Raw genomic sequence first — 24371 nt, 5'->3', positions numbered from 1 at the left:
CTGTTGAGTTGCGGGCTTACTCTGAAGACTCTATAGCACGGTACCCAGCTGTGTTCTAAAGCTGCTGTGAGGCGAGTCAGGGGAAGTGGGGGTAAGGTGGGGGTAAAATCAGGTAAGTGGGGGTAAGTAGGGGTAAGGTGAGGTAAGTGGGGGAGGAGGTGAGGGTGAGGATGAGGACTCTATGCTGACCAGCATGTTGTTCTGTTTAGCTCACAGCATTGCCTGTGTTTGAGGGCAAACAAGCGGTGTTTTTTGCTGCTGAGCAATGGAAAATTCAACAAGATAATCCAGGTTTGTAATTCCAAAACAATTTCTACAGCTCATTCATATATCACCTAGCTTTGTACAGCTCGTTCAGCATAAACAAGTTTCGATGGGTGGACACAAAACCAAACCCACTGGTTTAAAACAGATATGCATGCTCTAACCACAGGGGCTTAAAGCAAAGAACATTTATGTGCCTGAAGTCATCAGACATTTTTGAAGATGCCATAGGCCTGTAAGCATATTGCCTGTTTTCAATTCCTAAACTGCCCAGACCACGCCTAACGTCAGGCACAGTGCTTGAACACTTTGAGCCCAGTAATCACACGACCACCAAACAAATCCTATTTATTTAAAAACAGACCCGCATGCCCTAAACACATGCCCACAGTGTGGGTCAGGCCGCTCTGTTCTCGCACCTGAGGGTGGCTGGGAGGCCTTCTCCTGGGGGAAGGGGCTCTCGGGCTTCTCCTGACTCTGCGCCGGGGAGCTGGCAGGGCTGATGACTTCAACGGCACCTCCGCTCTGGGCCTCATACCGATTGGATGACACTGAGTGAGGAGAGACGGAGATTCATACACCACAACTGGTCACTAAACAATCTTAGCACAATCACACATTCTTCTAATCATATCGAACTCCAAAAAAGCACATCAAACATTAGGGACACATTTTATGTGGTAGAATGTGTTACTTAATCAGGAGCGGTCCTCACTGATAAAAATGTGTAACTCCATGGTAAGTTGGCTATTGGATGGATGTGGTTAAGTCAGCAAAGATCATATGATCACATGAAATAAACTTACAACTGCTGGAGGAGTCGGAACTTTGGGAGCCTCTTTCGCGCGAGTCTTTATCCGAGGCAATCTGGCGCGTGATGATTACATCAATGAAGTTGGCGGCGGTGATGGTGGTCTTCCCGCGCGTGCGCAACTCCTCCTCGATGCGAGACTTGGTGGGCGCGTTCTTGTCCTTTCCCGCTGCGGCCTGTGCCTCCATGTAGCCCTGATGGCCTTTGGCCCCGCCGGGCATGGCCATGCTGCCGTACGGCGACTGCATTGACCGCCTCTCGGCCTCCTGCTGCTCGTTGAAGGCGGCGGCTGCGGCTGCTCGGCGGGCCGACGAGGAGCTCATGTCCTCGTCACGCTGGACCTCGTGCTGTTGGCTCTCCTTCACCTTGGCCACGTCCACCGGCGGGGCAGAAGCAGCGGCGTCCACCAGGGCTGCCAGGGCGACAGCGGCGTTGCTGTAGCGACTCTGGGCTGACGACATTCTAATGGGAGACCAGATTATATCAGTGACTAAGAGTCTAGTGGGCAACCTTAAAGGTGACTGATACTTAGAAGAAGCTTTTATTCAAGGCCATACGCACTACAGATAAGACTGTTGAAAAGATATACTACTTAATTGAAAATGATTAAGTGATGCAGCTCTACACACACACATAATAGACCATCTGAACTGCATTTGGAGTTTGAATAGCCGTTTAACCTACTTTACTCCTCCTAAAAACCTTATTTGTTTCAGCAGAGTGGCCCAGAGATAGCCTGGCCCAGTTTAGCAGCGTTCTTAGGCCACTCGTGGGGCTGCTAGGGCACTTACACGAGGGGCGTGATGACGCTCTTATTGTTGGTGCCCTGGAAAATGCTGGGCCGCTGCTGGTTGGCACTCTCCTGTGCCCTCACAGAGGGCGAGGGCGAGCGCAGGTAACTGTTGCTACCAGGCCTGCCCGGCCGCTCAGGACCTACACCGAGAGAGAGAGAGAGAGAGAGAGAGAGAGAGAGAGAGAGAGAGAGAGAGAGAGAGAGAGAGAGAGAGAGAGAGAGAGAGAGAGAGAGAGAGAGAGAGAGAGAGAGACCCATTTAGTTACACAATGAGAAGGTACTTCAGAAAAAACAGAGATATACCACAACATAAAATGGGCTTTAAACAAAACATTCAGGGACAGATATGACTGGCTTATCTAAGGACAAGTCGGTGAATGTACGGTGGTGAATTCCATAGCTCTCCTTTGAAGATCATCATCTTATTTGACTGCACCACTGCAATTTGGCCTCTAAACATTGGAACTTGGGCCTTTAAGGGCTTCCAAAGAAAAGCCTGTTGTCTTAATGTAGGTTAGCGGAACATGTTGCTACCTGCTACTGCATTAAGAAGAATAAAATCCTCCACAGTGTTACCTCCACGCATGTACTCGTTGGCGGCGGCGCGCTCCCGCTCTCTCTCTCTTTCGCGCTCTCTCTGCTCCCGTTCGCGCTCCTTCTCTCGCTCCCGGTGCTCCCGGTGGTCTCGGTCACGCTCCCTCTCCCTCTCTCGCTCCCGCTCTGCGCTGGCTGCCATGGCAACAGCGTGGGAAGCGATAGGAAACGCACACAAATACACACACACGCGCACACAAAGACACATCCACAAACAAAACAGCAAGGTCAACAACGCAAAGGGACATGTTGAGCTGGAATACAACGATCTCCTTTGGAGAGTGAAGGGCCACAGCTCAGGTAAGCACTATTACTAGCTTTGTGAATACAAGGGCAGGTAAAGTAGATGCTAGCAGTCTTTTTCTCTCTCTCTTTGTAGTGCCAAGCTTCACCTTTGAGGTCTACCCAAACAGTTCTGGGTAATCGATTCTCAACAAACATAAGCCCGTGATCACTTCCTTTAAAAGGCGACTCCCTGAAAAGTAATCCTCTGAGGTTAAGAGCTTTTCCTTATGCTTGTAATGTCAACATGCGAGTGGGATGACAGAGATACTGTCATCAGGGCCTTTAGAGGGGGTGCTGGGGTGAAACTAAATCTCTCCAGCTCTAAACAGAGGGGGTCTCTTTCATGTTTGCCCTCCAACTCTGCGCACACACACACCGTGGTGTTTACACCACACACACACACACTGGTTATTCTTTCCTCCTGTGACCTGAAGTAAACTAGATTTGATACCATCGTAGGGGGTAAGGCAGCTTGTTGTGCTGCTAAATCAAATACATGATCTCATCACCTGCGTGAAGACATTTCTCAACTCAACAGCTGCCCGTTTGTGTGTGTGCGTGTGTGTGTGTGTGTGTGTGTGTGTTGGATCTGATGCCATCACTTAAGCCCCTGGTGAATAAACACAGAAGGTAACGGGCCACATGTATCAATGGTGCGATCGCCACACTAAAAACATGCGTACCTCAAGAACCAAGAGAGGATATTCAGATTGATAATCAAGTCAAGTTAAACAAAGTTAAGCAGGTTTGTGTGAACTGACTTGACCCACACTCAAGTTTATGAAGAGGGCGTAATTTGTGCATACAGTATGTACGATAACTGACTAAAAACAATCTGTACACAAATCCTGGCAGGTTGTACACAAAGACTGATACTTATGACCCAGAGAGTCTGAAACCTGAGACACCACCTTGACATGAACCCTCCTTCCTGGGCCCTCGTTCCACCTGCCCTGCACACACTGCCCTGGGAGACGTTACGGTAGAAATCCCCCAGTGAGGTGAGGTGCTCTTCAAAACACTGGGTGCTGGAGCTGCTGGTGCGCCCATGAGAAAGAGGTGCTATCCTGTCACTTCAGGGATAAGGGAGGGAGGGAGGGAGGATAGTGCAGGAAGAAACTGGGTGGGAAGAGTGGGGAGTGGGTGGGGATGAGAGTGGGGAGGGTGGGGTATCCTCACCTGCAAGCATGGAGGCTTGGTTGAAAGCACTAGGAGAGAAAGGGGGCTGAGCTCCAGGGAGGTAGGTGAAGCGGTCAGACAACAGGATAGGAGCTCGTGGCATCTGGGCTAGATCAATAATACCTTTTGCAGACAGAAGCAAAGGGCCAGAGGGTGAACAAACCAGAGCGAATCCAACTCTCAAGAGAGCCATCCACACACATCTTAAGAGTAGCTTCAGCTTCCGGCCGCCTCACAAGTGGAGCAAGTAAGGAGCGGAAAACTGCCGGCAGGTTAGGCTGTCAAGCTATTGACTACAAATCTCATGTCTTCTGTTTCATGTCAAATTGTGGACGAGTATTTGGATTAGTAGATTATACTACACGTAGGTGCAGTGTGGAATAGTGGATATACGGGGTAACAGAAGCCCGGAACCAGGAGCCAGTGTGCAACCCTGGTTGTTATCGGCAACTGCACCCATAAAAATCAATAATTTCAGCTTAGCCGGTTCTAGAGAGCAGTGTCATCATCACATTTACATGAGTGAGTGAAATAAATCCTCCCACAACGTTTGAGCACACAATTATCATTTAACAATTACAATTTTAATGGAATGGAACAATTAATTTGAAGCATTTATCAGGTTGTGAAAATAGAATGATATGGGCAGGAAGAGAATACAGTTAACAGCACCAGCCTTTAATGTTTTATTGGTTGCTTTGAGTGTTTGGGCAGGCAATTTGCCAGGGTCATTTGCTTCTGTTCGTCTGGAAAAGGTTGCCACTAGTTCACACGAGCACAAACTCTTCAAACTACACAACACACAGACAAACAAGACACATCTCACAGTCCTTCACACCACTGTCCATTCACATACACACAGACACACAAGCATGCAGACACACACACACACAAACAAATCGCATACCTCGTGGTCCAGGATGGTAAGGGATTTGAATCTGATGTTCCCGTGGCGACAGCACCCGGGCCACATCCGGCCGCGGGACCTGCATCTGCTGCGAGGTGATGTAATCGTTGAGGATGGTCTGGCGCGTATTCTCCATGGTGTACATCTGGTACGTGTTGTGGTAGCCCGTCGGAGACGGTTGCCGCGGAAATATGTACGCTGCTCCAGGATTGGCAGGACAACAGAGATACCAGAGGGAAAACATGAGCAGGAAGTTCACAGGTACACGCCGCGTGCCCACTGACATCAATGGACCAAACGCTACAAGAGCACTGGCCAGCACAGCACAGACAGGAAAGGCCTTATTCATGCACAACCTTGGAGTAGTAGCACTAGTGTAGGGTGATCAGAGACAATGCAATATGTACACAACACTGAATAACAGCTTTGTGCATCTCAAACACCACCCCTAAGAGCCGTGTTATGAAAGGCAGGGCTTAAAAGAAAGGAAGGTTTCTGTGCCTGAAGTTATGAGACATTTTCTAAAGCCATCATTTACAATGATCTATTTTCAAATCCTAAACAGCCTGGCCCATATCTAAATTCTAGCTTAGAGCCTGAGAACTTAAAAGTCCTGTACAGGGGCAGCAGTAAGTGTGGAGAGTGGAGTGGAGTGGAGTGAGGCCCCTACCTGGGTGGAAAACAAGGTTGGGGTCCAGGTGTGGAGGCAGGTGGGGAGGCCTGTACACTTCCCCAGGAATGACGGGTCGATGGTGGGGGTCGAAGGGTGAGCCCATGGGGTCGGCGGTCAGCACTGGAGACTTGGCAGGAACACTCTCTCTGCCAGTCTGGGTGGACATCAGGGCGCTCTTCCTCTCGTGAGACACCGGCTTCCCGGCTGTGATGCTCCCTAAAGGAGACACCGCCAGACAATACATCAGACTGAAGCTCACATAGGGTTCCCACTCTAAGCCAAATGTAAAATTCCATGACTTTTCCTTAACAAAAATCCTGAATTTCCATGACCACTCGGGAGCAAGCAGTAATGGAAAAGACTATAAACACCAATGCTGCTTGGAAATATATTTGTATTAATATATTTTTCGGCAAATACATTTTAAACTGCCACGACAAAATTCCCTGATATTTCCAGAATTTGTTTCAAAAATGATATTTTTCTTCTAAAAAGTATTATTTTCCTCTGGCTTTCAATGTTTGGAATAGACTGAAAGGAGAAATCCGGCAAGTTTTCTCATGGATCTCTGTTTCTCGAAGTCACCGAGTACGAAAAAACCCAAAAAACAATCGGTTTTACCTAGCTCAAGTTGCTACAGCCAACAGCTAACGCAGCCAGGCAACTACAGCGCTACACTCTGGGAGCATGTCCATGAGCTCCCATGTACATGTCCACAGAGTGTAGTGAACATGAAGAAAAGTTACATAGACATGTTTATGTACAATCAAGACTACTTCAACAGAGTATTAAGCCAGAGGTCAACTTCAAGAACAGCGTGGGCCAAACATACCCTCCTGTCCTCGCACCAGCAGTGGGGATGCTCTGGACACCTCTCTGCTGCCGCTGCTGCTGTAGTTGACCGGGGTCCTTCGGGCGTTGGCGTCCTCATACATCACCGGGCTGACCTGGGACTTGTTGCCCTCCTGGTGCGTGGAGCGCAGGACCGAGGTGGAGTTGACCACGGATTGGCGCACGCGCTCATTAGAGGCCTTGGCGGCGGCGGCCTCCTCGTACTTTGCCCGCTCCATGGCTTCCAGCTGGGGCATGCCTGGGTGCGGCAGCTTGCTGGGGCTGGTGAGGAGCGACTTCACATTATGCTTGATGGTGGACTGCTGAGGGCAGAAAAACAGGCACGTCGTCAGCCCTGAGTACACAGTGAAAATCTACATGCACACAAAACCAATAGTAGATAGTCTTTAATGTCCTCAGGGGATACTTTGTTTCACATAACTCCATGTTACACAGCTAATGTTATGCATGTAAACACCAAACTCACAAGTCACATTCATTGAGGGTGCGATTCAGTACTGAGTACAGTATGTTGCTTGACATGTTGATGTAAGGTTGTGGCAATAAACTTAGAAAATAAAATAGAATAGTGACTGCTGGCTTTGCCACTAGCGTTAGGCTATGCAAAGTGTAATATATTTCTATACTTATACTTTTCCCTCAGCAACACAAGCCATAGGTTACTTAATGTATGGCATCATCCAGATATATAATGTATGAAAAAATGATTGTGTGATGTACTATGCTTATATAGTGACTATAACACTGTACAGTATATTCTCCTTATTCTTCACATAAATAGCATCACAGGGTCAATATGGTCATTACGTGTCAAAATTGAGCAATCACACATTTCAAATACTGCACTTATTTTTCAGATTAATGCACTTAGACATTCATAAGAAAAGTTCAGCAATACATCATGTGATGCTTGACTATTTAACACAGTTTAAGACTAAGACTAAGACTATTTAACACTGAGTCCTGACCTGGTTCATGGAGCCCTCCAGTCCCGGGGTCTTGCGGTTGTCCTGGCCCTGCAGTTCTTGGCGGGGGATCTCGTGGATGGAACGCCCACACTCCTTGGTGATGATGATGGTGTTCACACCCTCATAGGGCTTGCCCTTGGTGATGCCCCCCTCAAAGGAGCGAATGGGCGGGCTTTCAGTCTTGATCTGCTTGCCGTACTTCATGCCTTCCTCATAAGCTTCCACAGACGTGCGAGGAGTCCCTGAAAGCAACAGGGGGAAAAAAATGCTGTTTGTGAACACTAATGGCATATGACAATGACATTAATTACTAGAAATAGCTGCTGACATTAATTTAAGGATACATCCATTGACTAACAGCTTTCGGTATGACAATACCAACACTTATGTCATGAAAAAAGAAAATCGAAAAAGTACTTTTAAAAAAAAGTGTCATCCTAAGAGGTCTCCACAATTTGTATGCAATTCCTTACCCTGCATGATGGACCCTGTGACAACGTTGCGATCCTTGGACTCCGGGTGAGACCCATCTCTGGGCAGAGCCCTGCTTATTAACCCTTTCAGGGATGGACAAACAAGTGTTTAGTATCCACGCCAAGCTAATTAGTATCTATAGAGACGCTTGCCAGACCGCTGCTAAGGACACAGCCTTAGAAATCTCCATAAAAGTCCAGCCTCACCTTCATAGGGTACAGAGTCCCTTCCAGGGGGACCTCTCCCCCCCTCCATCATGTCATAAGGACGCTTGAGATCAGGGCGTGGGCTCCTTGTACCTTCTCTTGGGTTCTTGATGGCTATAGAGAATATAAAAATATTGATATTAGTATTTCAACAAACGACCTACTGTTTTGGATGCTTTTGTTAGTTCATTCTACATTCATCACTGATGTTTGTTCGTTAAAGTGCATTGAGAAATAAACTTCCCAAGGGGTTCACACTAAGTTTAATAGCACAGCAGTAATATTTCAATATTGCACAACAAGACTTTTGTAACCACCAAATGCAAAACTAAATAAAAGCAGTTGCAAAAGTGGCCAGCAATGTCCACCAGGCTCTCACCATCGTAAGAGAGGATATGACCCTGCTTGCCCTCGTAGATTACATGGCCCTTGTTCATGGCCTCTGCCCGACTCTTCTCGGAGTTGCTGAGCTCTTCCGTGGCCAGTTTGGTGATGGTCGTCTTCAGGAGGTCGGCGGCTATACTGGACTGTGGCAGCGCTGGCGTGCCCTTGAGGAGGATACGGGGAAGGACAGAGAGTGATTCTAGGTGATTCTGAAGTCAAGAAGAAAGTCATTTCTGAGAATAAAACGGAGTGCAACAAAGCTTTTGTATCACAGACTGTTGCTCCTACCTGTGTGATGGAGCCTCTGAAAGGTATTCCCTCTGATGGTTTGGTAGAAGAGCCTCTCGCCATGCCCACGTCCTGGATGGCAGACATTGGACCCCCTGCCAGAGACCAGAGGTGACGTGTTTGGCAATTCACACATTGGATTTGGCAATTCATGTTCTGGGTTTTACTGACATAACTTTGCATGCTCTGATTTACTTGTAAGCGTAAGTATGTACATCCAAAGTAAAGCTCAAAACATTACAAACAAGATCATGTTACACACAAAATATTGCGCATACACACACACACACACGACAGGGCATAGAGGCTGAAGGGCCGTACCTCTAACCACTCCCTCGTACTGCGCTCTGGAGTGCAGACCCTCGCCCTGTGAGCTCTGGCCTCGTGGGGAACACTCCTCCTGCTTTATGTAGGACACTGCGAGTAGAGGAACAGAGAGAGGGAGTGTCAGTGAAAATGAGCGCGACCCAGACAACTGGAATGAAGGGGCCCATGAGAGGAAAAAAATATATAAAAAAGTTAAACGTTCAAACAGGAGGACAGCTTGGCACAACAAACATAAAATCACTTGATCCGTACGCCTCTCCATTAGATGGCATCAACACGACACCCAAAACAACAGGGGCTCTCTCTTACCAGGCTTGGCGGGGTCCTGTTGTCTTGGCAGCCCCAGGGAAATGGAGCCCACGGAGGTCTTGGCTGCCTCGGGCCCATAGACGCCGTGGCTGTGGGAGGGGAGGTACGTGCCAGGCGTACCCTGCAGAGAGACGAGAAGAGGGGGGCATGAGAGCAAATGTCAGAAGGAGAGAGTGGTCACACGACATTATTATTAAAACGCTCAACGCGTCCAGGGAAACATCCAGACTGAAACGACCCAAGAGCCGCTCTTTACTCCTTAAGCACACTTAGCCACAAATGGTCCGTTACTGAACCAGTTCTTCCTTTGGAGACGAGTAAGCTTTACACTGGCATCTGTTTACAGGCAAACGTGCGCAGGCGAGCGCATGCACCTACCTGGGATATGGAGCCCCCCTGGATGAGCGCATGCACCTACCTGGGATATGGAGCCCCCCTGGATGAACGTAGGCTTGTCAGTGGGCTTGGAGGTGGGAATGAGCGGAGGAGGAGACGGAATGTTGGGCGGTCTGTGCCGAGGGAAGGCCATGCGGACCCCGTCTGTAAGGTTCTGGACCATCTGATTGGGCGCTGGCTGGAGAACTGGGGCAAGGTGGGGGAGGCAGGGGGAGGGGATAGAGGTAGAATATTTATTCAGACAGATTTCTTTTACTCCTCTGGTCTTGCCTTGCCGTCTCTCTCACTCTCGGTTGCGGACACGGAAATCCACTCAGGCCCTGGCTCAGCTCTGTTTTACTTTGCTTGGTTGCACTCAGCAAGGCAGCTTTTTAGAAGTCCAGCGAATTGAACTGGCCTTCATCAATGTGTAGTTATGACGAGGACCATTATAGTAATAAGTAATAACATTACTTATAGTTTCAATGGCATAACACATAGTGATCATAAAGTCTGTATGAATGATCCCATTGGTGGCTGTGCAATTCAGAATGTATGGCTGCATTAGGCAGTCACTGTCTTCGTCATGGGAGCATGAGAATACATTTCTTTTCTTCATTCTTCTTTCTTAAGAAGATTAAAGCACTGATTTATTGGAGACTGCAGTTAATACACTGGTGTGGTTTCGTTTTAACACCTTTTTAAAAATTTGCATACAACGCAGTCATGTGCTCTGTACACGGAACTGTTAAAACACAGGAAATTATTGGATTCTATAGTTGCACATATGGTTAAGTGTTCTGACACCTGCCTTGGAACGCTGGCAATAACCTTGACTGTGGGGGGGATTTTCTTCTTATGGCCTACTGCCAGGCAGTGCTGCTCACAATAGCAGACACCTTAGCACACTTGTGCTGTGCCGGTGCTGTAGGTTAAGACTTTAAACAGTTTGGCTCGGGAACATGGGCTGCAAAGTGGAGGGAGGAGCAGAGAGATTGTTGTTTGCTAATCTCCGGCTAGATCTAGCTGAATTAGATTTAGCATAGCAAAGCCTGAAATGTGGTTTCACACTGCCTTTCTTTTGGACTGCATCATAATATAGTGCAGTATCATTTCACTGCTATCCATTAGTTGGTGTGCTTTGCATCTAACCTTTCACTTTTAAAAGTCTGGAGCCCTTATCTTTTACTTTTCTGCCAGGTGATCTACAACTTAATCTACCTATCTTAATCTCAACAAATTCAGTTTTGCTATCGTTTTATTTTTATGAGTAACTGTTTCATGAGACATAATAACTTAACAATGTAATATATATAATGTAATAACAATATAAATGCCCAACTGTAAAGTAGACCTCTCCATGGAAACATGTAGAAATATGCCATCACTGGACCTTGGCCATGCTAGAAACAGAAGACAAAACCTCACCCCACCTTTCCTCTGACTACTTTTTAGTGTCATCCTTGACCCAAAGTCACTTGTTCAAATATATATACGGCTGATAAAATATTGACAAGCGGCCTTCAGTTACAGACGGACACACACACACACACACACACACACTGGGTCAGGCCAAGCGCACATGACATGACGCCACCGAAAAGTGCAAAAAGCTGCTGGTGGGGTAACGTCATTCACAACCGGTCCGGCTGTCTGGGGTGCAAATGCCACAGTCACTTGGGGTAGCAGCGACCAATCACAGGCTGCACTGCAGCACTTAATGACAGTGGCCTCCGTAGAGGAAGCAACTCTGGTGACCTCTCCTTGAAAAATAAACACGTAACATGCAAATCTGCCACGGCCAGTTCCTACTAGGGGGACGTCAGTGTGCTCATGGGTCACTGGCACAGAGACAAGGAAGCAAACTCGCCCATGACGAAACCATTATGAAACTACTCCGCTGATGGATGCCAGGCTGAAATATCGATAATACTGTGATTAAGATTAAGGCTCCCTCACGAAGAAATTGGCAAAGATATTTTAACCATTAATGAATTAACCATTAACCATGTGTATTTAGCTATACCACAAAAGTTCTGCAAGTTGCCCACATCCAAAAACAGTATATTGAACTTCATTGACATTTTATTTTAAGTTTTTATTTTTAGGATCTACTAAGCTAGAAAGTCACAAATGACCCAAATGTGGTGTAAAATAGTGCATCACAGGTGCATCAGGGCACCACAGCTGTACAACTTTACAGCTGTAAAGGGCTTTTAATAACGTGATCCTGGTCTCCATTTAAGGCTTGATGGTCTTTTGGGCACCCACCGTCAACTTGAAGGCAGTGCTGCCACCGTTGACTTCAAGGCACTTAATCCTAACCCTAACCCTTGCCTAACCCTAGCGCCTTCCAGGCAGCGCTACGTTGAAGTTCATGGTGGGGGCCTAAAAGACCATATAACCTATGTACTGTAAGTGTGCCTGAAGTCAGAAAAGCAACCTTGTTTTCAGTCTACCACATAATTTGTACATCAACTGTATTAACATAAAAGCTAAGGCTTCATTGCACACAGTGCATGAAATACACATCAGATACTACTGTACACCACACCACAGACGTGAAGCTGTTCTGTGCAGGCACCCTACTTACCAGGTGGCACACTGTAGCGCGCAGGGTCCGGCTGTGGCGAGGCCTTGCTGGGATCGCGAGGAGAGAGGCGGTAAGGAGTGCCCGGCCGAACAACCCCTCCATGGGCATCCTGCACTTCATAAGGCATGTAGAATGGCTTGCCTGGAAACCAAACAAACACACACAACTGAATTCTAAATTTCCCTTCAGAGGCCAAAGCTATAAACACATTGAAAAAATAACATTTGAAATAAAAACATCAATAAATCTGTGATGGTTGCATAGGAACTAACAGTTATCTAGGTTATATACAAAACAGTATGATTGGATACTTCCCTGTCTATGCCACACCCACATAGTGCATATCAACAAAAGAACTCCAGGGAAAGTTTTGAGAAGGTCACTTGAGTCATGTTTTCTGACAAACTTTGCCAAGGGTGATAAAAGCACACGGTTTACAATCAATCGCCACTTCAAATGGACATCATTCAGTCTTACCCAATGCCTTCTTCAAGGCTAAATGAGGTCATCCTTTTAAAAAGCCAAATCACTTTGAATGTTTGAATATGAATACTGTATTTTGCTCAAAGAAAAGTCCTGTTCACAACTCCAACACCCTTGAAGAGTCACAGTCCCTGAACCACTGAGACCAACTCATCTTTGCCAAAGGGTCACATGGCTACATTCTACAGTCAAGTATCAGACAGGACAGACTGTTTTTAACAGATTTTAACAGGCACCTTGAGGCCATCTTATTGCTTACAAAGCATTAACTGAAAAAATAAATAAATAAATAAAAAATAATAATGGTATATATGTGGGTGAAATCGACAGTGTGCCTGACAGACATGAATTAAAAGTTGACAAAAAAACCCCACTAATTACACAAAAAAGACGATAGACTGCCAAGAAATAGTGAATCTATGCACTGTGCACCGTACCAGTTAGCTATAGCAAACAGCAAACACCACCATATAAACAACATGAGCCAAAGTACCTGCCAACCAGACAGTAGTGAGCAGAGACTCATAACCACGTCATTCATCCCAGCCAGCACCCATCCAGACTAATTCTTGAGTTTTAAAGGTTGTATCAGCGATTTCAGGCCCAAAAAAAGGCCCAAACATAAATGATCACATTCATTTAATCTTTCCTAACGATCCGCTAGCTGCCTGCCCCATAAGCAGGCCGTCAAAAACAACGCGTCTCTGTAGGCAGCCTAGGCTCCGAGATCTGTACACAAAAACAATTGCTACCAACAAGGGTTGGCAACCCCTCAAAGGCAAAATAAAGTGTTTCAACCAATAACCGACGAGATGCGCGTTTAGGAGAGTTTTAATTGCACGGGAGGGAGGGGGAGGGAGTAGCGAGATAGCTCTCTGTTTTGTTTGAACATCAACAGAAGTGACGTATCCCCGCTATCGCTGATACAACCTTTAAAGTAAAAGTAAACTAAACTGACTGGTATTTAGCAGGGGCTTTTAGCCAAAGCCACACAGACTCACAATGGCCTGTTGGGGATTCTACCATGGGGCGGCCAACCATCAGGCAGCGACATTACTGCTTACTCCAACACGCCTGCAAAATAACCTGGTACTGGAATTTGCACTGAAGTGGTTCTCACCTTCCCGGTCGAGCACGGTGGGGCTGCGCGTGGCCAAGCGGGGCCTGCGCTCCAGGTCCACCTGGTCCTGCCGCTGCTTGTCGTCCTGGTGCGCCGACTCGTGCGCCGCCTTGATCTGGTGCTGGAACATGTTGTAGGCACTCAGATGGGGAACGCCGCCAGGGCCGAACACACCTGGGACCTGGGGGGTCACATTCAAAACCCCACATCAGAATAGAGGTCATCAACATAGTGATGGGAATCCATCAATATTAAAGACACAGAATAAACACATACTTAAAAATCCCAATTGTTTGCACAATGTGCGTACTGAAGTTAAGTAAGATGGAAATAAACACACTCCGGAGCGGACATTCCATTCCAGAAAAGCCTTTTCTCATCCCCACACAAAACTGGCCCAGCAAAATACTGACCGCCCACTGACAGTGCAACAGTTACATAGCATGTTTCGCCCACCACCATAGTGGTCTTTCTCCTGCAAGACCACCGGACAATTTGCAATATTAACACCCCCAGCACACGGCTACATACACAGAATGCACAATCATAGTTCACAGGATGCCATGATTGCTGTATCCCCAGCGATACATGTTTTTATGTTCTCCTTACTATACCACATACCTCCAGCTCGGGCCATACCTAGATTTGTTTAATGAAGCAAAGATTGGACAAAATCAGCACAGAGTATCACACACAACCACCAGTGCATTGCTGAGGCTGATTGGTATGATTGGTGGGGGGGTGGGGGGGGGTGTTGATGGTGGTGGGTGGGATGCGGTCTGAACTCACTTGGTGGGGGTGGTGGTCTACATACGACATGCTCTGAACCCTGAGCCCTCCTCCCAGTCGCTCCGCATATCTGATGGAGCTGTGGGGGTTGTAGCTATGGAAACTGACCATGGGTGGGATGGCGGCGGCGCGCTCCTGGAGCTGCTGCATGTTCAGTGGGGACGGCATGGCGGACGACACCAGCACCGAGCCGGCGGGGTTGAACATAGACGGCTTGTCGTACATCCTACGGGAGGGAAGAGAAGACAGCGGGGTGAGGAAGCTGGACCCAGACACAGAGAAAAACAGCACCTGCTTACAAATGCACATACAAAATGGAGGATCTCTTGCTATCTGCTTTAAAAAAACAAGTGTAGGAGACCGCCGCATCGATCACTACAAAAACCGTTATTGCCTCAGACTGGAAATTATGTGACTGAGGCCCTTGCTTTGTGGTGGCAGGGCGCAATCAGACGGAGCCATTATCCCTGCTGGAAACCCTCCCAATCTCAGTGGTCCGATTAACAGAACATTGGCACAGTGATTACAGTTAAAGGATCATTTAATAAGAAACCCATTTCTGAGAAAAAAAAGTTACAGCAAATTCTTAGTAACTACTTATTTCAGTAACTAACTCTAACTAATCTTATCTAATAGTGAAATACATCATCAATACATCAAGGTTGTGGTTACGATAATGCTGAACAGCATCTCAATGCAATTCACTGACAAGGCATCACTACATGCATCTGCACTTGTCTGACTAGCATGCTGCTGAGGTGTGGCTTGCTGGGATCTCGGGTCAGCACCACCCACCTGGGCTCCGTTTCCACGTCCTCGTCGGCGCTGCACGTGGCGCTGGAGTCGTTGTCCGAGTGTGAGTGCTCGCCGTGCTTGTCCAGCCGCTCCTTGGCCTCGGGCTCCAGCTTCACCTGCACGCCGCTGCTGCCGCTCATCTCCACGTCCTGGGGCTCGCTCTTGGTGTGCACCTGGGCAGCGTCGTAGCCGCCGGGTCCGGCTCCGCGGCCGCGCTCCTCCTGGGCTCCCGGCACGTCGCCGCTGGACTCCTCCGGGCTCTTCTCCAGCTTGACCCGCAGCTCGTCCGGCGGCACCTCCTGGCCCTTGGATGAGGCGCAGGCGTCCTGCTCGGAGGCCGAGGCCGCCGCGGAGTCCTCGTCCCGCTGCGCGGCCATCCCGCCGGCTTTGGAGGGATCCGTCTGAGACGGAGAGGGAGCGCTCTCCGTGTCGGAGCTGTTGTCTGGACCTGCCATGGGGTCAGGGGGAGAGAGACGGAGAGAGAGATGCAATAACATGAGCGGATATGTCCATCCTAGTGTCTGTTACGCGTCGGTTGCCCTTCCCCTGAACTCTACACGAGTGAATGTAGTGCAAGAGAGCAGCAATGTTGAGCTTGCAGTCACATGAACACCTCCAATACAGTTACAGACACAAACCAAAGCACCAAGATCACCAGCAGGTCATGAGCTTGGGCACCAATCCACCTATTAACTATAAAAGTTTGGAGGCTGGGCATCATAATGTAAGTTATGAGACTTTCCTGACAAGAACAAAACCACCACCTCCCAAGGTCAATGCTATAAAAAGGATTCTGCTGTTAGTTATCTAGGTTCATTTAACATGCACTCATGTATGATCCAGTAGGACTGAGCCATCACAGCAATGTGCTATACAAAACAATTTGGGTTATTGCTCTTCAAACCGACAGAAAAAGATACAAGAAAAAAGAAAAAGTGGCCTCTAACTTTGCAATAAAAACACCAAACAGTAACCTGGCACCAGATGATCCACAACACACGATTAAAGAATATTCACCGTGACAGCAAGTAGGGCAAAGTGACATCCAACATATTACTGGATCTGCCCATATATCCCGCCCACCCCATCTCATACACGTACACACACACACAAACACACAGCAAAAGCTTGCCACCTGCCTTAGATCATGTTGCAGAGTCAAACTATCCACAAGATAGAGTATCAGCGGCGTGTAGGGAGAAGCCTCTGCTCTCTCCCCCACCTCCCTTGTGTCTGTCCCTTGCACCCTTTCTACCTCTCACGCCCTTCCTCCCTTCCTCCCTCCCTTCTGTTCAGAAGAGCCAAAAGTGCTGTAAGAGGAAGAGCTAACAAGTTCACTTCCACGAGCTGGCTGCAGCCAAAAAAAGTTATAACGTTATCACAACAGCATATGCTGATACAAACAGGAGTAAAACAAATATATAAAGGGGAAATATGCTATTGTTCTTTTTTAAGACTCTGGGACTTCAGTGAAGGCAAAAAGGTTTTGCAGACATTGACGACAGCCCAGGACCAGACAGCCGGCCAACCAGCCATTAGTCTAGTCTCACACACACACACAGCTCTGGCAAGCCCCTATTTGAATATTCAAAACAAGACCCAAACAGCCAGCTTATGTCAGTCCATACAAGGGCATTTCAGGTCTTGGGAAAAAAAATAAAAATAAAATATAGATGTGATGACACCGTGTGTGTGAGGGTCTACAGCAGTGGTCTCCAACACGGTGCCCGCGGGACGGCTATGAGGCGCCCCCAGCGCACCTTCTAAATATAGCCAACAGGTCGCCTGCAGATCACGCTCTAAAAACACGCTCCATTGTGAAGTTTTCAATAGATATTTAAGTCTAGACCAGAACCATTTTAAGAAAGTATGTAGCCATACATCTGTAACATTAAATTGATATTGGTGATGCCTTACAAATTGTAGCTGTGTTAAATTTTAGCCTTTGGCTCCAAATCCGTTTCCCATTAAATCTTTAAACAACAAAGGAAGCGGAGCGCATACACGCTGCTCGCACGCATAGACAGTAAAGGGGGAAAAAACTTGCTCGTCTGGTGTAGCCAATGGAAGCATATCTTTGCAAAAGTTCAAAAGAACATGGAGACCCTTAGTCTACGGTGTGAGTATGATAAAGGAAGATACACAGAGAGGTAGCAGAAGAGATAAAATGAACAGCAAGTGCCAATTAAAAATATGGCAAGAAAAAAAGAAAAAGTCTGAGAGAAGATGACTGATGAAAGGCTGGAGAGAGGCGATAGAGAGACTGCCAGAGATACATGAGAGAGGGGGAGAGAGAGAGGGGGAGAGAGAGGGAGAGGGATACAGGATAGAGAAGAGACAAGAGAGAGAGGAGAGGGAGAAAGAGAGAGGGGGAGAGAGAGAGAGGGGGAGAGAGAGGGAGAGGGATACAGGAGAGAGGAGAGACAAGAGAGAGGGGAGAGAGAGGGAGAGGGATACAGGAGAGAGAAGAGACAAGAGAGAGAGAAGAGGGAGAAAGAGAGAGGGGGAGAGAGAGAGAGGGGGATACAGGAGAGAGAAGAGACAAGAGAGAGAGGAGAGGGAGAAAGAGAGAGGGGGAGAGAGAGAGAGGGGGAGAGAGGGAGAGGGATACAGGAGAGAGGAGAGACAAGAGAGAGGGGGAGAGAGAGGGAGAGGGATACAGGAGAGAGAAGAGACAAGAGAGAGAGGAGAGGGAGAAAGAGAGAGGGGGAGAGAGAGAGAGGGGGAGAGAGAGGGAGAGGGATACAGGAGAGAGGAGAGACAAGAGAGAGAGGAGAGGGAGAAAGAGAGAGGGGAAGAGAGAGAGGGGGAGAGAGAGGGAGAGGGATACAGGAGAGAGGAGAGACAAGAGAGAGGGGGAGAGAGAGGGAGAGGGATACAGGAGAGAGAAGAGACAAGAGAGAGAGGAGAGGGAGAAAGAGAGAGGGGGAGAGAGAGAGAGGGGGAGAGAGAGGGAGAGGGATACAGGAGAGAGGAGAGACGAGAGAGAGGAGAGGGAGAAAGAGAGAGGGGGAGAGAGAGAGAGGGGGAGAGAGAGGGAGAGGGATACAGGAGAGAGGAGAGACAAGAGAGAGAGGAGAGGGAGAAAGAGAGAGGGGGAGAGAGAGAGGTGGGGGGGGGGGTTAGGTTGGGGAGAGACCCAGAGAGAGGTACGGGCCAGAGGCAGCCGCCAGATCAAACGAGTGGTGCAGGCAGCGGCACAGTGTTCCTTGCAGCACGCTTTCTTGACTCTTCAAAGCCAGGGAACACTTACATAAGAAATGCCCCAGCCGTCAGAATTAGTGGAGATCTTTCATCTCGACGCGGCCCCCCACCCTTCCCACCTCTCCTCATCTGATCCCTTCTCGCTCTCATTAAAAGTACAGGCAGAGGGAGGCAAGAGGCTCCTGACCTGCCTGGCTCTATTATGTGTTTTGGGGCAAATTTGGGGAATCGGGTGAAAGGTCTTGCCAAAATAAATAAAACAAATCAATATCCAATGCACAGCGACAACCAATATTTATTGATAAAAAGCTATTCTTAACAGAAATTTGTGTTGTACTTTAATTAGAATAAGTAAACCTGTTTGTCTTAATAACAAAGCTCAGACATTAAAAGCCTTTTTGGCAGTGATGCATTTATGTCAAGTGCAAACTTGCAGCAGATAGGTCAAACATCAGCAACAACAATGACGCATTTCTTAGCGTCATTCATTTCAAACGGCTGCAGAATCTTTCTTGTGGCTGTTGTGATTTGACGTGCCAGCGTGTAATCATAATGAGCATGTGAAATGCTCAACTATTAAGCTGCTCACAAAAATGCTACAGCCCACTACTACGCACTAAATACCAACATGGCATTTCTACCACTCTAAAGGCCTATACACGTTTCTGTTCCTAAAAATTCGTAGAGAGACTGACCTTGATGTGATGTAGCTTAGACTGTTAAGACCTTGGACCAACAGTCCTCTTTTTGAGGTTAATATTCTCCCCTAGAGTCTGCTTTATACACAGGTCCCCTCACTTGAGGACACACATGTGTGACCGTGTGTAAATTATGTTTGTCCAATCGTGAATTTGCATGTCTGTGCAAACCTTTGCCATCTGTCTGCATTAAGTCTGCTGCATGTTGGTACTAATGGGCAGATAATGTCATTGCATTTGAATATATCTGAATGTCTGGTCATCAGTAAACCATATTTGCGTGTGTGTGCGCACGTCTTGGGTCCCTCACCTTCACTATCTTCTGGGTTGTCCTCGTCCTCGTCATCATCTGCCGCGGAGGCTGTGGAGGCCATGCTCTCGCTCTGAGACACGTCCCGATCCCCTCTGTGCCCCCGCCTTTCCTGCACACAGCACAGCCAGGGTTGCACAGAGTCAGCACACAGAGCAGGACACAACAGCAACACACACACACAAGTCTACACAAGTGGCCCATTGGGGAACCGTTTTCATTGTTTTCTGTTACAAGCAAGTGCAAAAGTGCATTCCAGTTTTGGTTTTCAAGGTTTGCAAAAGGATGCTGAATAGTTCCACGTTTAGTCTGATTATTCTGTGTCCTCTGTGACCTCTTAAACTAGTCACAAGGGCAGAATCCTATAAAATGGGGAAACTGAAATCACAATGAACTAAATCCACCCCAAGTAATCCTTAGGAATGGGAACGACTGTTTTTATCTGAAACCAGTTCACAAAATGCTAAAGGTAGTCAATGTAGGGGTACTAAGTAACAGACCAAAACTGGGGAACTGGACTCTGTGCCCCATCAATAACCCAGATGGATATGCACTTGTGTAACAGGATACAACAACAAGGAGCTGAGGTCTTAATGGAACATGAAGGAACACAGAATTGAAAGAAGAAAAATTCAAGAATCAGAACTCCATGTAGCTGGCATCTTCTTAGGAAACATAAACATTAGCACTTTTGACAACATACAAAAAGCTCACAATGGTCATGTTTAAAATAAGTGTCAATGTCAGGATGGCCGCAGAGTGAGGCTCACAGATTAACTCACTCAGCTAATGTGCGGCGTTTAGAAGTTGGCAAGCTCTCTCTGTGTGCTACTGTAATGTCCCTGATGCAATAACCCGTAATGGAAACACAGAGCTGAGGCTTTTCTCAGGTGATTAAGCCAGAAGGAAAAGCTGTGGGGCTGGCCTCGGTCTTAAGTGGAAAACAGGCCGAGTCCCACGGCCTCCCTTAGCCGATATATCAAAATGAAACCAACCACAACAGTTAAATGACTACACACACCAGAACAGCTTGTTCCTTATGGCTAAAGCCAAATCTAGCATTTGCAAAAAAAAACAGCACATTGACAATAAAGCAGTGTTTAAGCGCCTACCTGTTTGTGCTGTTGAAGCAGCTCCTCGAGGTTGTGCCGCCTCTTGTAGTTGAAATAGAAGTTCTTGCACTGAGCCTCGCTTTTGGTGCCCACCATTTTGGCAATAGCCGACCAGTTACGGCCGTGCTCAACCAAACCTGTAGGGGGAGACAGAGAGGGAGGGGAGAGAGAAAGATCACTGCACTGTTATGAAAGTGGGAGAGAAAGGGAGGAAGAGCCAAAAAAGAAAAAGAAAAAATAAAGAAACAAGGAGGGGGAAGGAGAAAAAAGAAAAAGAAAAAAAAAAAGATAGCTAGCATATCTTTTCCATTACCGAGTACTCCCGCAAGGCCAGTTTCTTCGAAGCAACTGGAAAAACAATCCACCAGTCTTCCAGACCCATGACCTTAGACACCCAGCACATCTCCTTCACCCTACAACCTGTCAGAATATAATCTCCCAATCAGCTTTGAAGGGGCTTAGGGTGCACAGTGGGAAGCAGTAGCCCATTAGCCTAACTCTGACATGAGGGTGTCATTCCTCGAGAGTGCCTGCTGCCACTGACTGCTGATGCTCATTGCCTTCCCCTTCGGCACGGTCCTCTAACACACTGGTGAAACAGTATGGAGCTAACACTGGCTACGCTAGACTGTGCCAAGAGGTGTGGCTGATTTATCAGCGGGCGGTAATGAGGACATCTCTGATGATTACAGTTGATAGGGTTGATGAGGTTTTGGGATTTGGGAATTCTGAAGAGAGCCATGTTGACGACGTGTGTCCTCCACTTAGCATCAGATTAGTCCATTAGACTCACAGAGTTTTCTTTAGCAACAGTGACTAAGGAGAGGGACTGTAAACAGCATCACAGGAGAACGGCAACAGGTGTAGCATTGTGACTTCACTCTCTGTTATAATACAAACACACTGTAAACCACTAATGACAAGTTCTGAAAAAATCACATAAGCAAACAGAACAAGATGAAATGATAGCCTCCAGCCTTTTAAGCGTGTTCTTATAAGTAGAGGCATGCATGTGAGTGTGTGTGCATGTGTGCACGTGCTTCACGTCTGGGAATTAGCTGTGCATTGGGCGCTTGAGTAGGTCGCTGTGTCAGTGTGTGAAAGTGCACAAAGCAGCAGAGCTTCATGTGTGTGAGACCGCATACCATCCCACACTCCCCTCTGAAGCAGTCCAGAGCGGCCCCCGTTGTTGCTTGTGCTTTCAAGGCAGATAGATTCTACAACTTCAGAAACATTAATGGCTGACATTCTTATGTTCTATGGCTTTTTCCAACCCACTCATATCCAAATAGCCATCATAGCCAAAACCATTTTCATCAAACAAATACAAGCAACAACAGACGTTAAGACGTTAACAACAAAACAAGCGTGAGACCTGTAAACAATGGGAGAGTGAGAGTAAACAGCAGCTTTGCTATCCCAGAGAAAAAAACACAGCCAATCTACAGCCTCACACATTGGGAATAAATCTGCATCCATATGGTCTTATGGTGTCCAAAGAACACCTCTATGGGAAACTTTGCTTCTGTTATTTAATAGATATGCCACCAACAAGGTCATACTCACAGGATTTCCCCGACTTGGCAAAAGGACAAATAGACTTCGAACCCCTTAGACTTTGTCCCCTCCCTTCAGTGCCTCAGACTGCTTTAGAAAATGTCAAAACTCGGCTTACAGTCAAATCATTCCCACATCAGATCCACGCCAAGTTCCCCTATAGTTGTCTCTAGACATCCATCAGAATAAACATCTGGCCTTGCAAGAATAGCAGCAGCCAGCACAACCATAATAATCAGGCTGAGCACCCTGTGGGAGGACGGGCCTGCAGAGGGCCACAGGGAGGAAGAGGTGGAAACCAACGACTGTTATGTATATATACACAGCCATTGGTAGAAAAACTCAGGCCCGATTTACAGAGCGAAAGTACGCATAGCAGCGGGCAGTCACCTATCTGTGGCAAGTCTCCATTTCAAGCACCTATTCAGCCTCATCCTGATTACTCCTCAGGGCTCCACCACTGGGAGGTGTGCTTTAAGTTACAGCAGGGAAGGATGGATGCCCGCGGATGACCTTGTTGCTGGCCGATGTAAGGAAAAAAGTATGGCTCATTAGGAAATGCATCCCTCCATTTGCCTAGGCAGGCCTCGTCTCGCATCAGCTGCACTGACAACTGCATTTGAATTTGCAGTCCAGCTGTGAAGCTGGGTTAGCCGCCACAATATGTCTGTCAGAGCCAGTGTTGCCCAAGATCAAAGAGCCAGATATGTTCCCCGACATTCAAGTGGACCGACAGAAACTGAGAAACTGACGTGCTCCAGTTCTTAGATCATTAAACAAAGACTTTGAAAAAAGAAAGCCAAACTCGCGTCTACCAGTGAAGTCCACAACTCCCGACAAAATGCTGGAATGACTAGATCTCAGGCCTTTAAAGGAGACCTAACCCGTCATAGGCAGTTTGTTCAACTGTGGCATTCGACTGTGGCTTACTGTGGCCTAAGATGCACAAAGTGCATGTTAGTAAAGAGAAAAGGGGAGGGGGGAAAGAAGGAGAGGGGGTGGGGCAGCTATAAAAGCATGCCAGTGAGGGCACAAGACCGATCGTGATTGACAGACAGAGCAAGAGGCAGAGAGAGTGGAATTGAAGAGGCCTACCTTTTTTGGCTATTTCCATCTCCTCCTCAGTCCAGCGAGACGTCTCTCCGCTCTCGACAGCTCCTGCAGAATCACAGGGAGAGGGAGAGAGAGTGAGAGTGAGCCGGAGCAGTCAGCGTCAGCGCACGAGCGAGCAAACGAGAAAGAGAGAGAGCGCGAGAACGAGAGACTGCCTGCACAAGAGACTCGGCTGCACTACGCTCTCCTCCTCACGAAGCCTAATCTAATAATCTGTTTACATTCAGGGGCTGCTGGGACCTGCCTCTCTCTCTCTCTCCCTCTGTCTCTCTCTCTCTCGCTCTCTCTCTCTCTAGCCTTTCCCTCATTCCCTCTCTCGTTTCGTTGCCGCACCAACCAGACGCCTGACCCCCCCCCCCTCCCTTTCCAACAAGGGGAGGGCCAGTCAGCTGATCTCGGCTGAAACACTGGTGAGCACCACCTCCGTCTTTGGGAAAGGGTTTGAACAAACAGAAGCGTGCTCTCTCTCTCTCTCTGTCAAACACAAACAAACACAAACACACACAAACACACACAAACACACACAAACACACACAAACACACACACAAACACACACACAAACACACACAAACACACACAAACACACTCCCTCTCTTTCTGCCTCTCTCCCTCTCAAACACACACACAGTCTTTCTTTCTCTCTCACACACACACAGATTAACATACTCTGAGCCCTCTGCATGTTCCATAACATCCCCTCAACTTGGCTGTTGGTGTTCCTCAGCCCCTCAGCTCTCTCTGCACAGCAGCCAGAAGAGGGCCTTCCACAACTCTTCGCTCTCCCTCTCCGTTGAACTCCTCGACACTGAGTAAGCATCGGGACAAATATAGCGCCCCGTGAACCTTTGACATTTATGTGAATTTGTTCCCTGTGATGAGCTGATCCATCCACAGTTGTTTAGACGTC

At 47.6% G+C, this 24371-nt stretch overlaps 1 protein-coding gene across 9 annotated transcripts in view; it reads right to left on the bottom strand.

The window, feature by feature from the left end:
- ncor1 (nuclear receptor corepressor 1) overlaps positions 1–24371 on the bottom strand; it is a 73696-nt gene that overhangs the window by 7556 nt on the left and 41769 nt on the right. For 7 of the 9 annotated variants that reach the window (XM_076275371.1, XM_076275372.1, XM_076275374.1 and 4 more), the window contains 23 exons: positions 23446–23508; positions 20794–20930; positions 19682–19793; positions 15470–15917; positions 14675–14900; positions 13886–14066; positions 12283–12423; positions 9733–9896; positions 9315–9435; positions 9000–9095; positions 8679–8773; positions 8386–8554; positions 8007–8120; positions 7800–7883; positions 7327–7568; positions 6339–6660; positions 5504–5722; positions 4834–5031; positions 3927–4049; positions 2445–2597; positions 1867–2008; positions 1071–1537; positions 684–815 (listed from right to left, as the gene is read on the bottom strand). In XM_076275371.1, the coding sequence (XP_076131486.1) occupies positions 684–815; positions 1071–1537; positions 1867–2008; positions 2445–2597; positions 3927–4049; positions 4834–5031; positions 5504–5722; positions 6339–6660; positions 7327–7568; positions 7800–7883; positions 8007–8120; positions 8386–8554; positions 8679–8773; positions 9000–9095; positions 9315–9435; positions 9733–9896; positions 12283–12423; positions 13886–14066; positions 14675–14900; positions 15470–15917; positions 19682–19793; positions 20794–20930; positions 23446–23508 (4149 nt within the window). The remainder of the gene's footprint in view (positions 1–683; positions 816–1070; positions 1538–1866; positions 2009–2444; positions 2598–3926; positions 4050–4833; positions 5032–5503; positions 5723–6338; positions 6661–7326; positions 7569–7799; positions 7884–8006; positions 8121–8385; positions 8555–8678; positions 8774–8999; positions 9096–9314; positions 9436–9732; positions 9897–12282; positions 12424–13885; positions 14067–14674; positions 14901–15469; positions 15918–19681; positions 19794–20793; positions 20931–23445; positions 23509–24371) is intronic. The other 2 variants (XM_076275378.1, XM_076275379.1) reach the window with 2 other exon arrangements.

Source organism: Alosa pseudoharengus, unplaced genomic scaffold, assembly GCF_046254945.1.
Source record: "Alosa pseudoharengus isolate Yale_2024_CS ecotype anadromous, Long Island Sound unplaced genomic scaffold, YU_APseudo_1.1 YU_APseudo_1.1_scf_8, whole genome shotgun sequence".
NCBI lineage: Eukaryota > Metazoa > Chordata > Actinopteri > Clupeiformes > Clupeidae > Alosa > Alosa pseudoharengus.
This window is presented reverse-complemented; position numbering and strand designations above follow the sequence as displayed.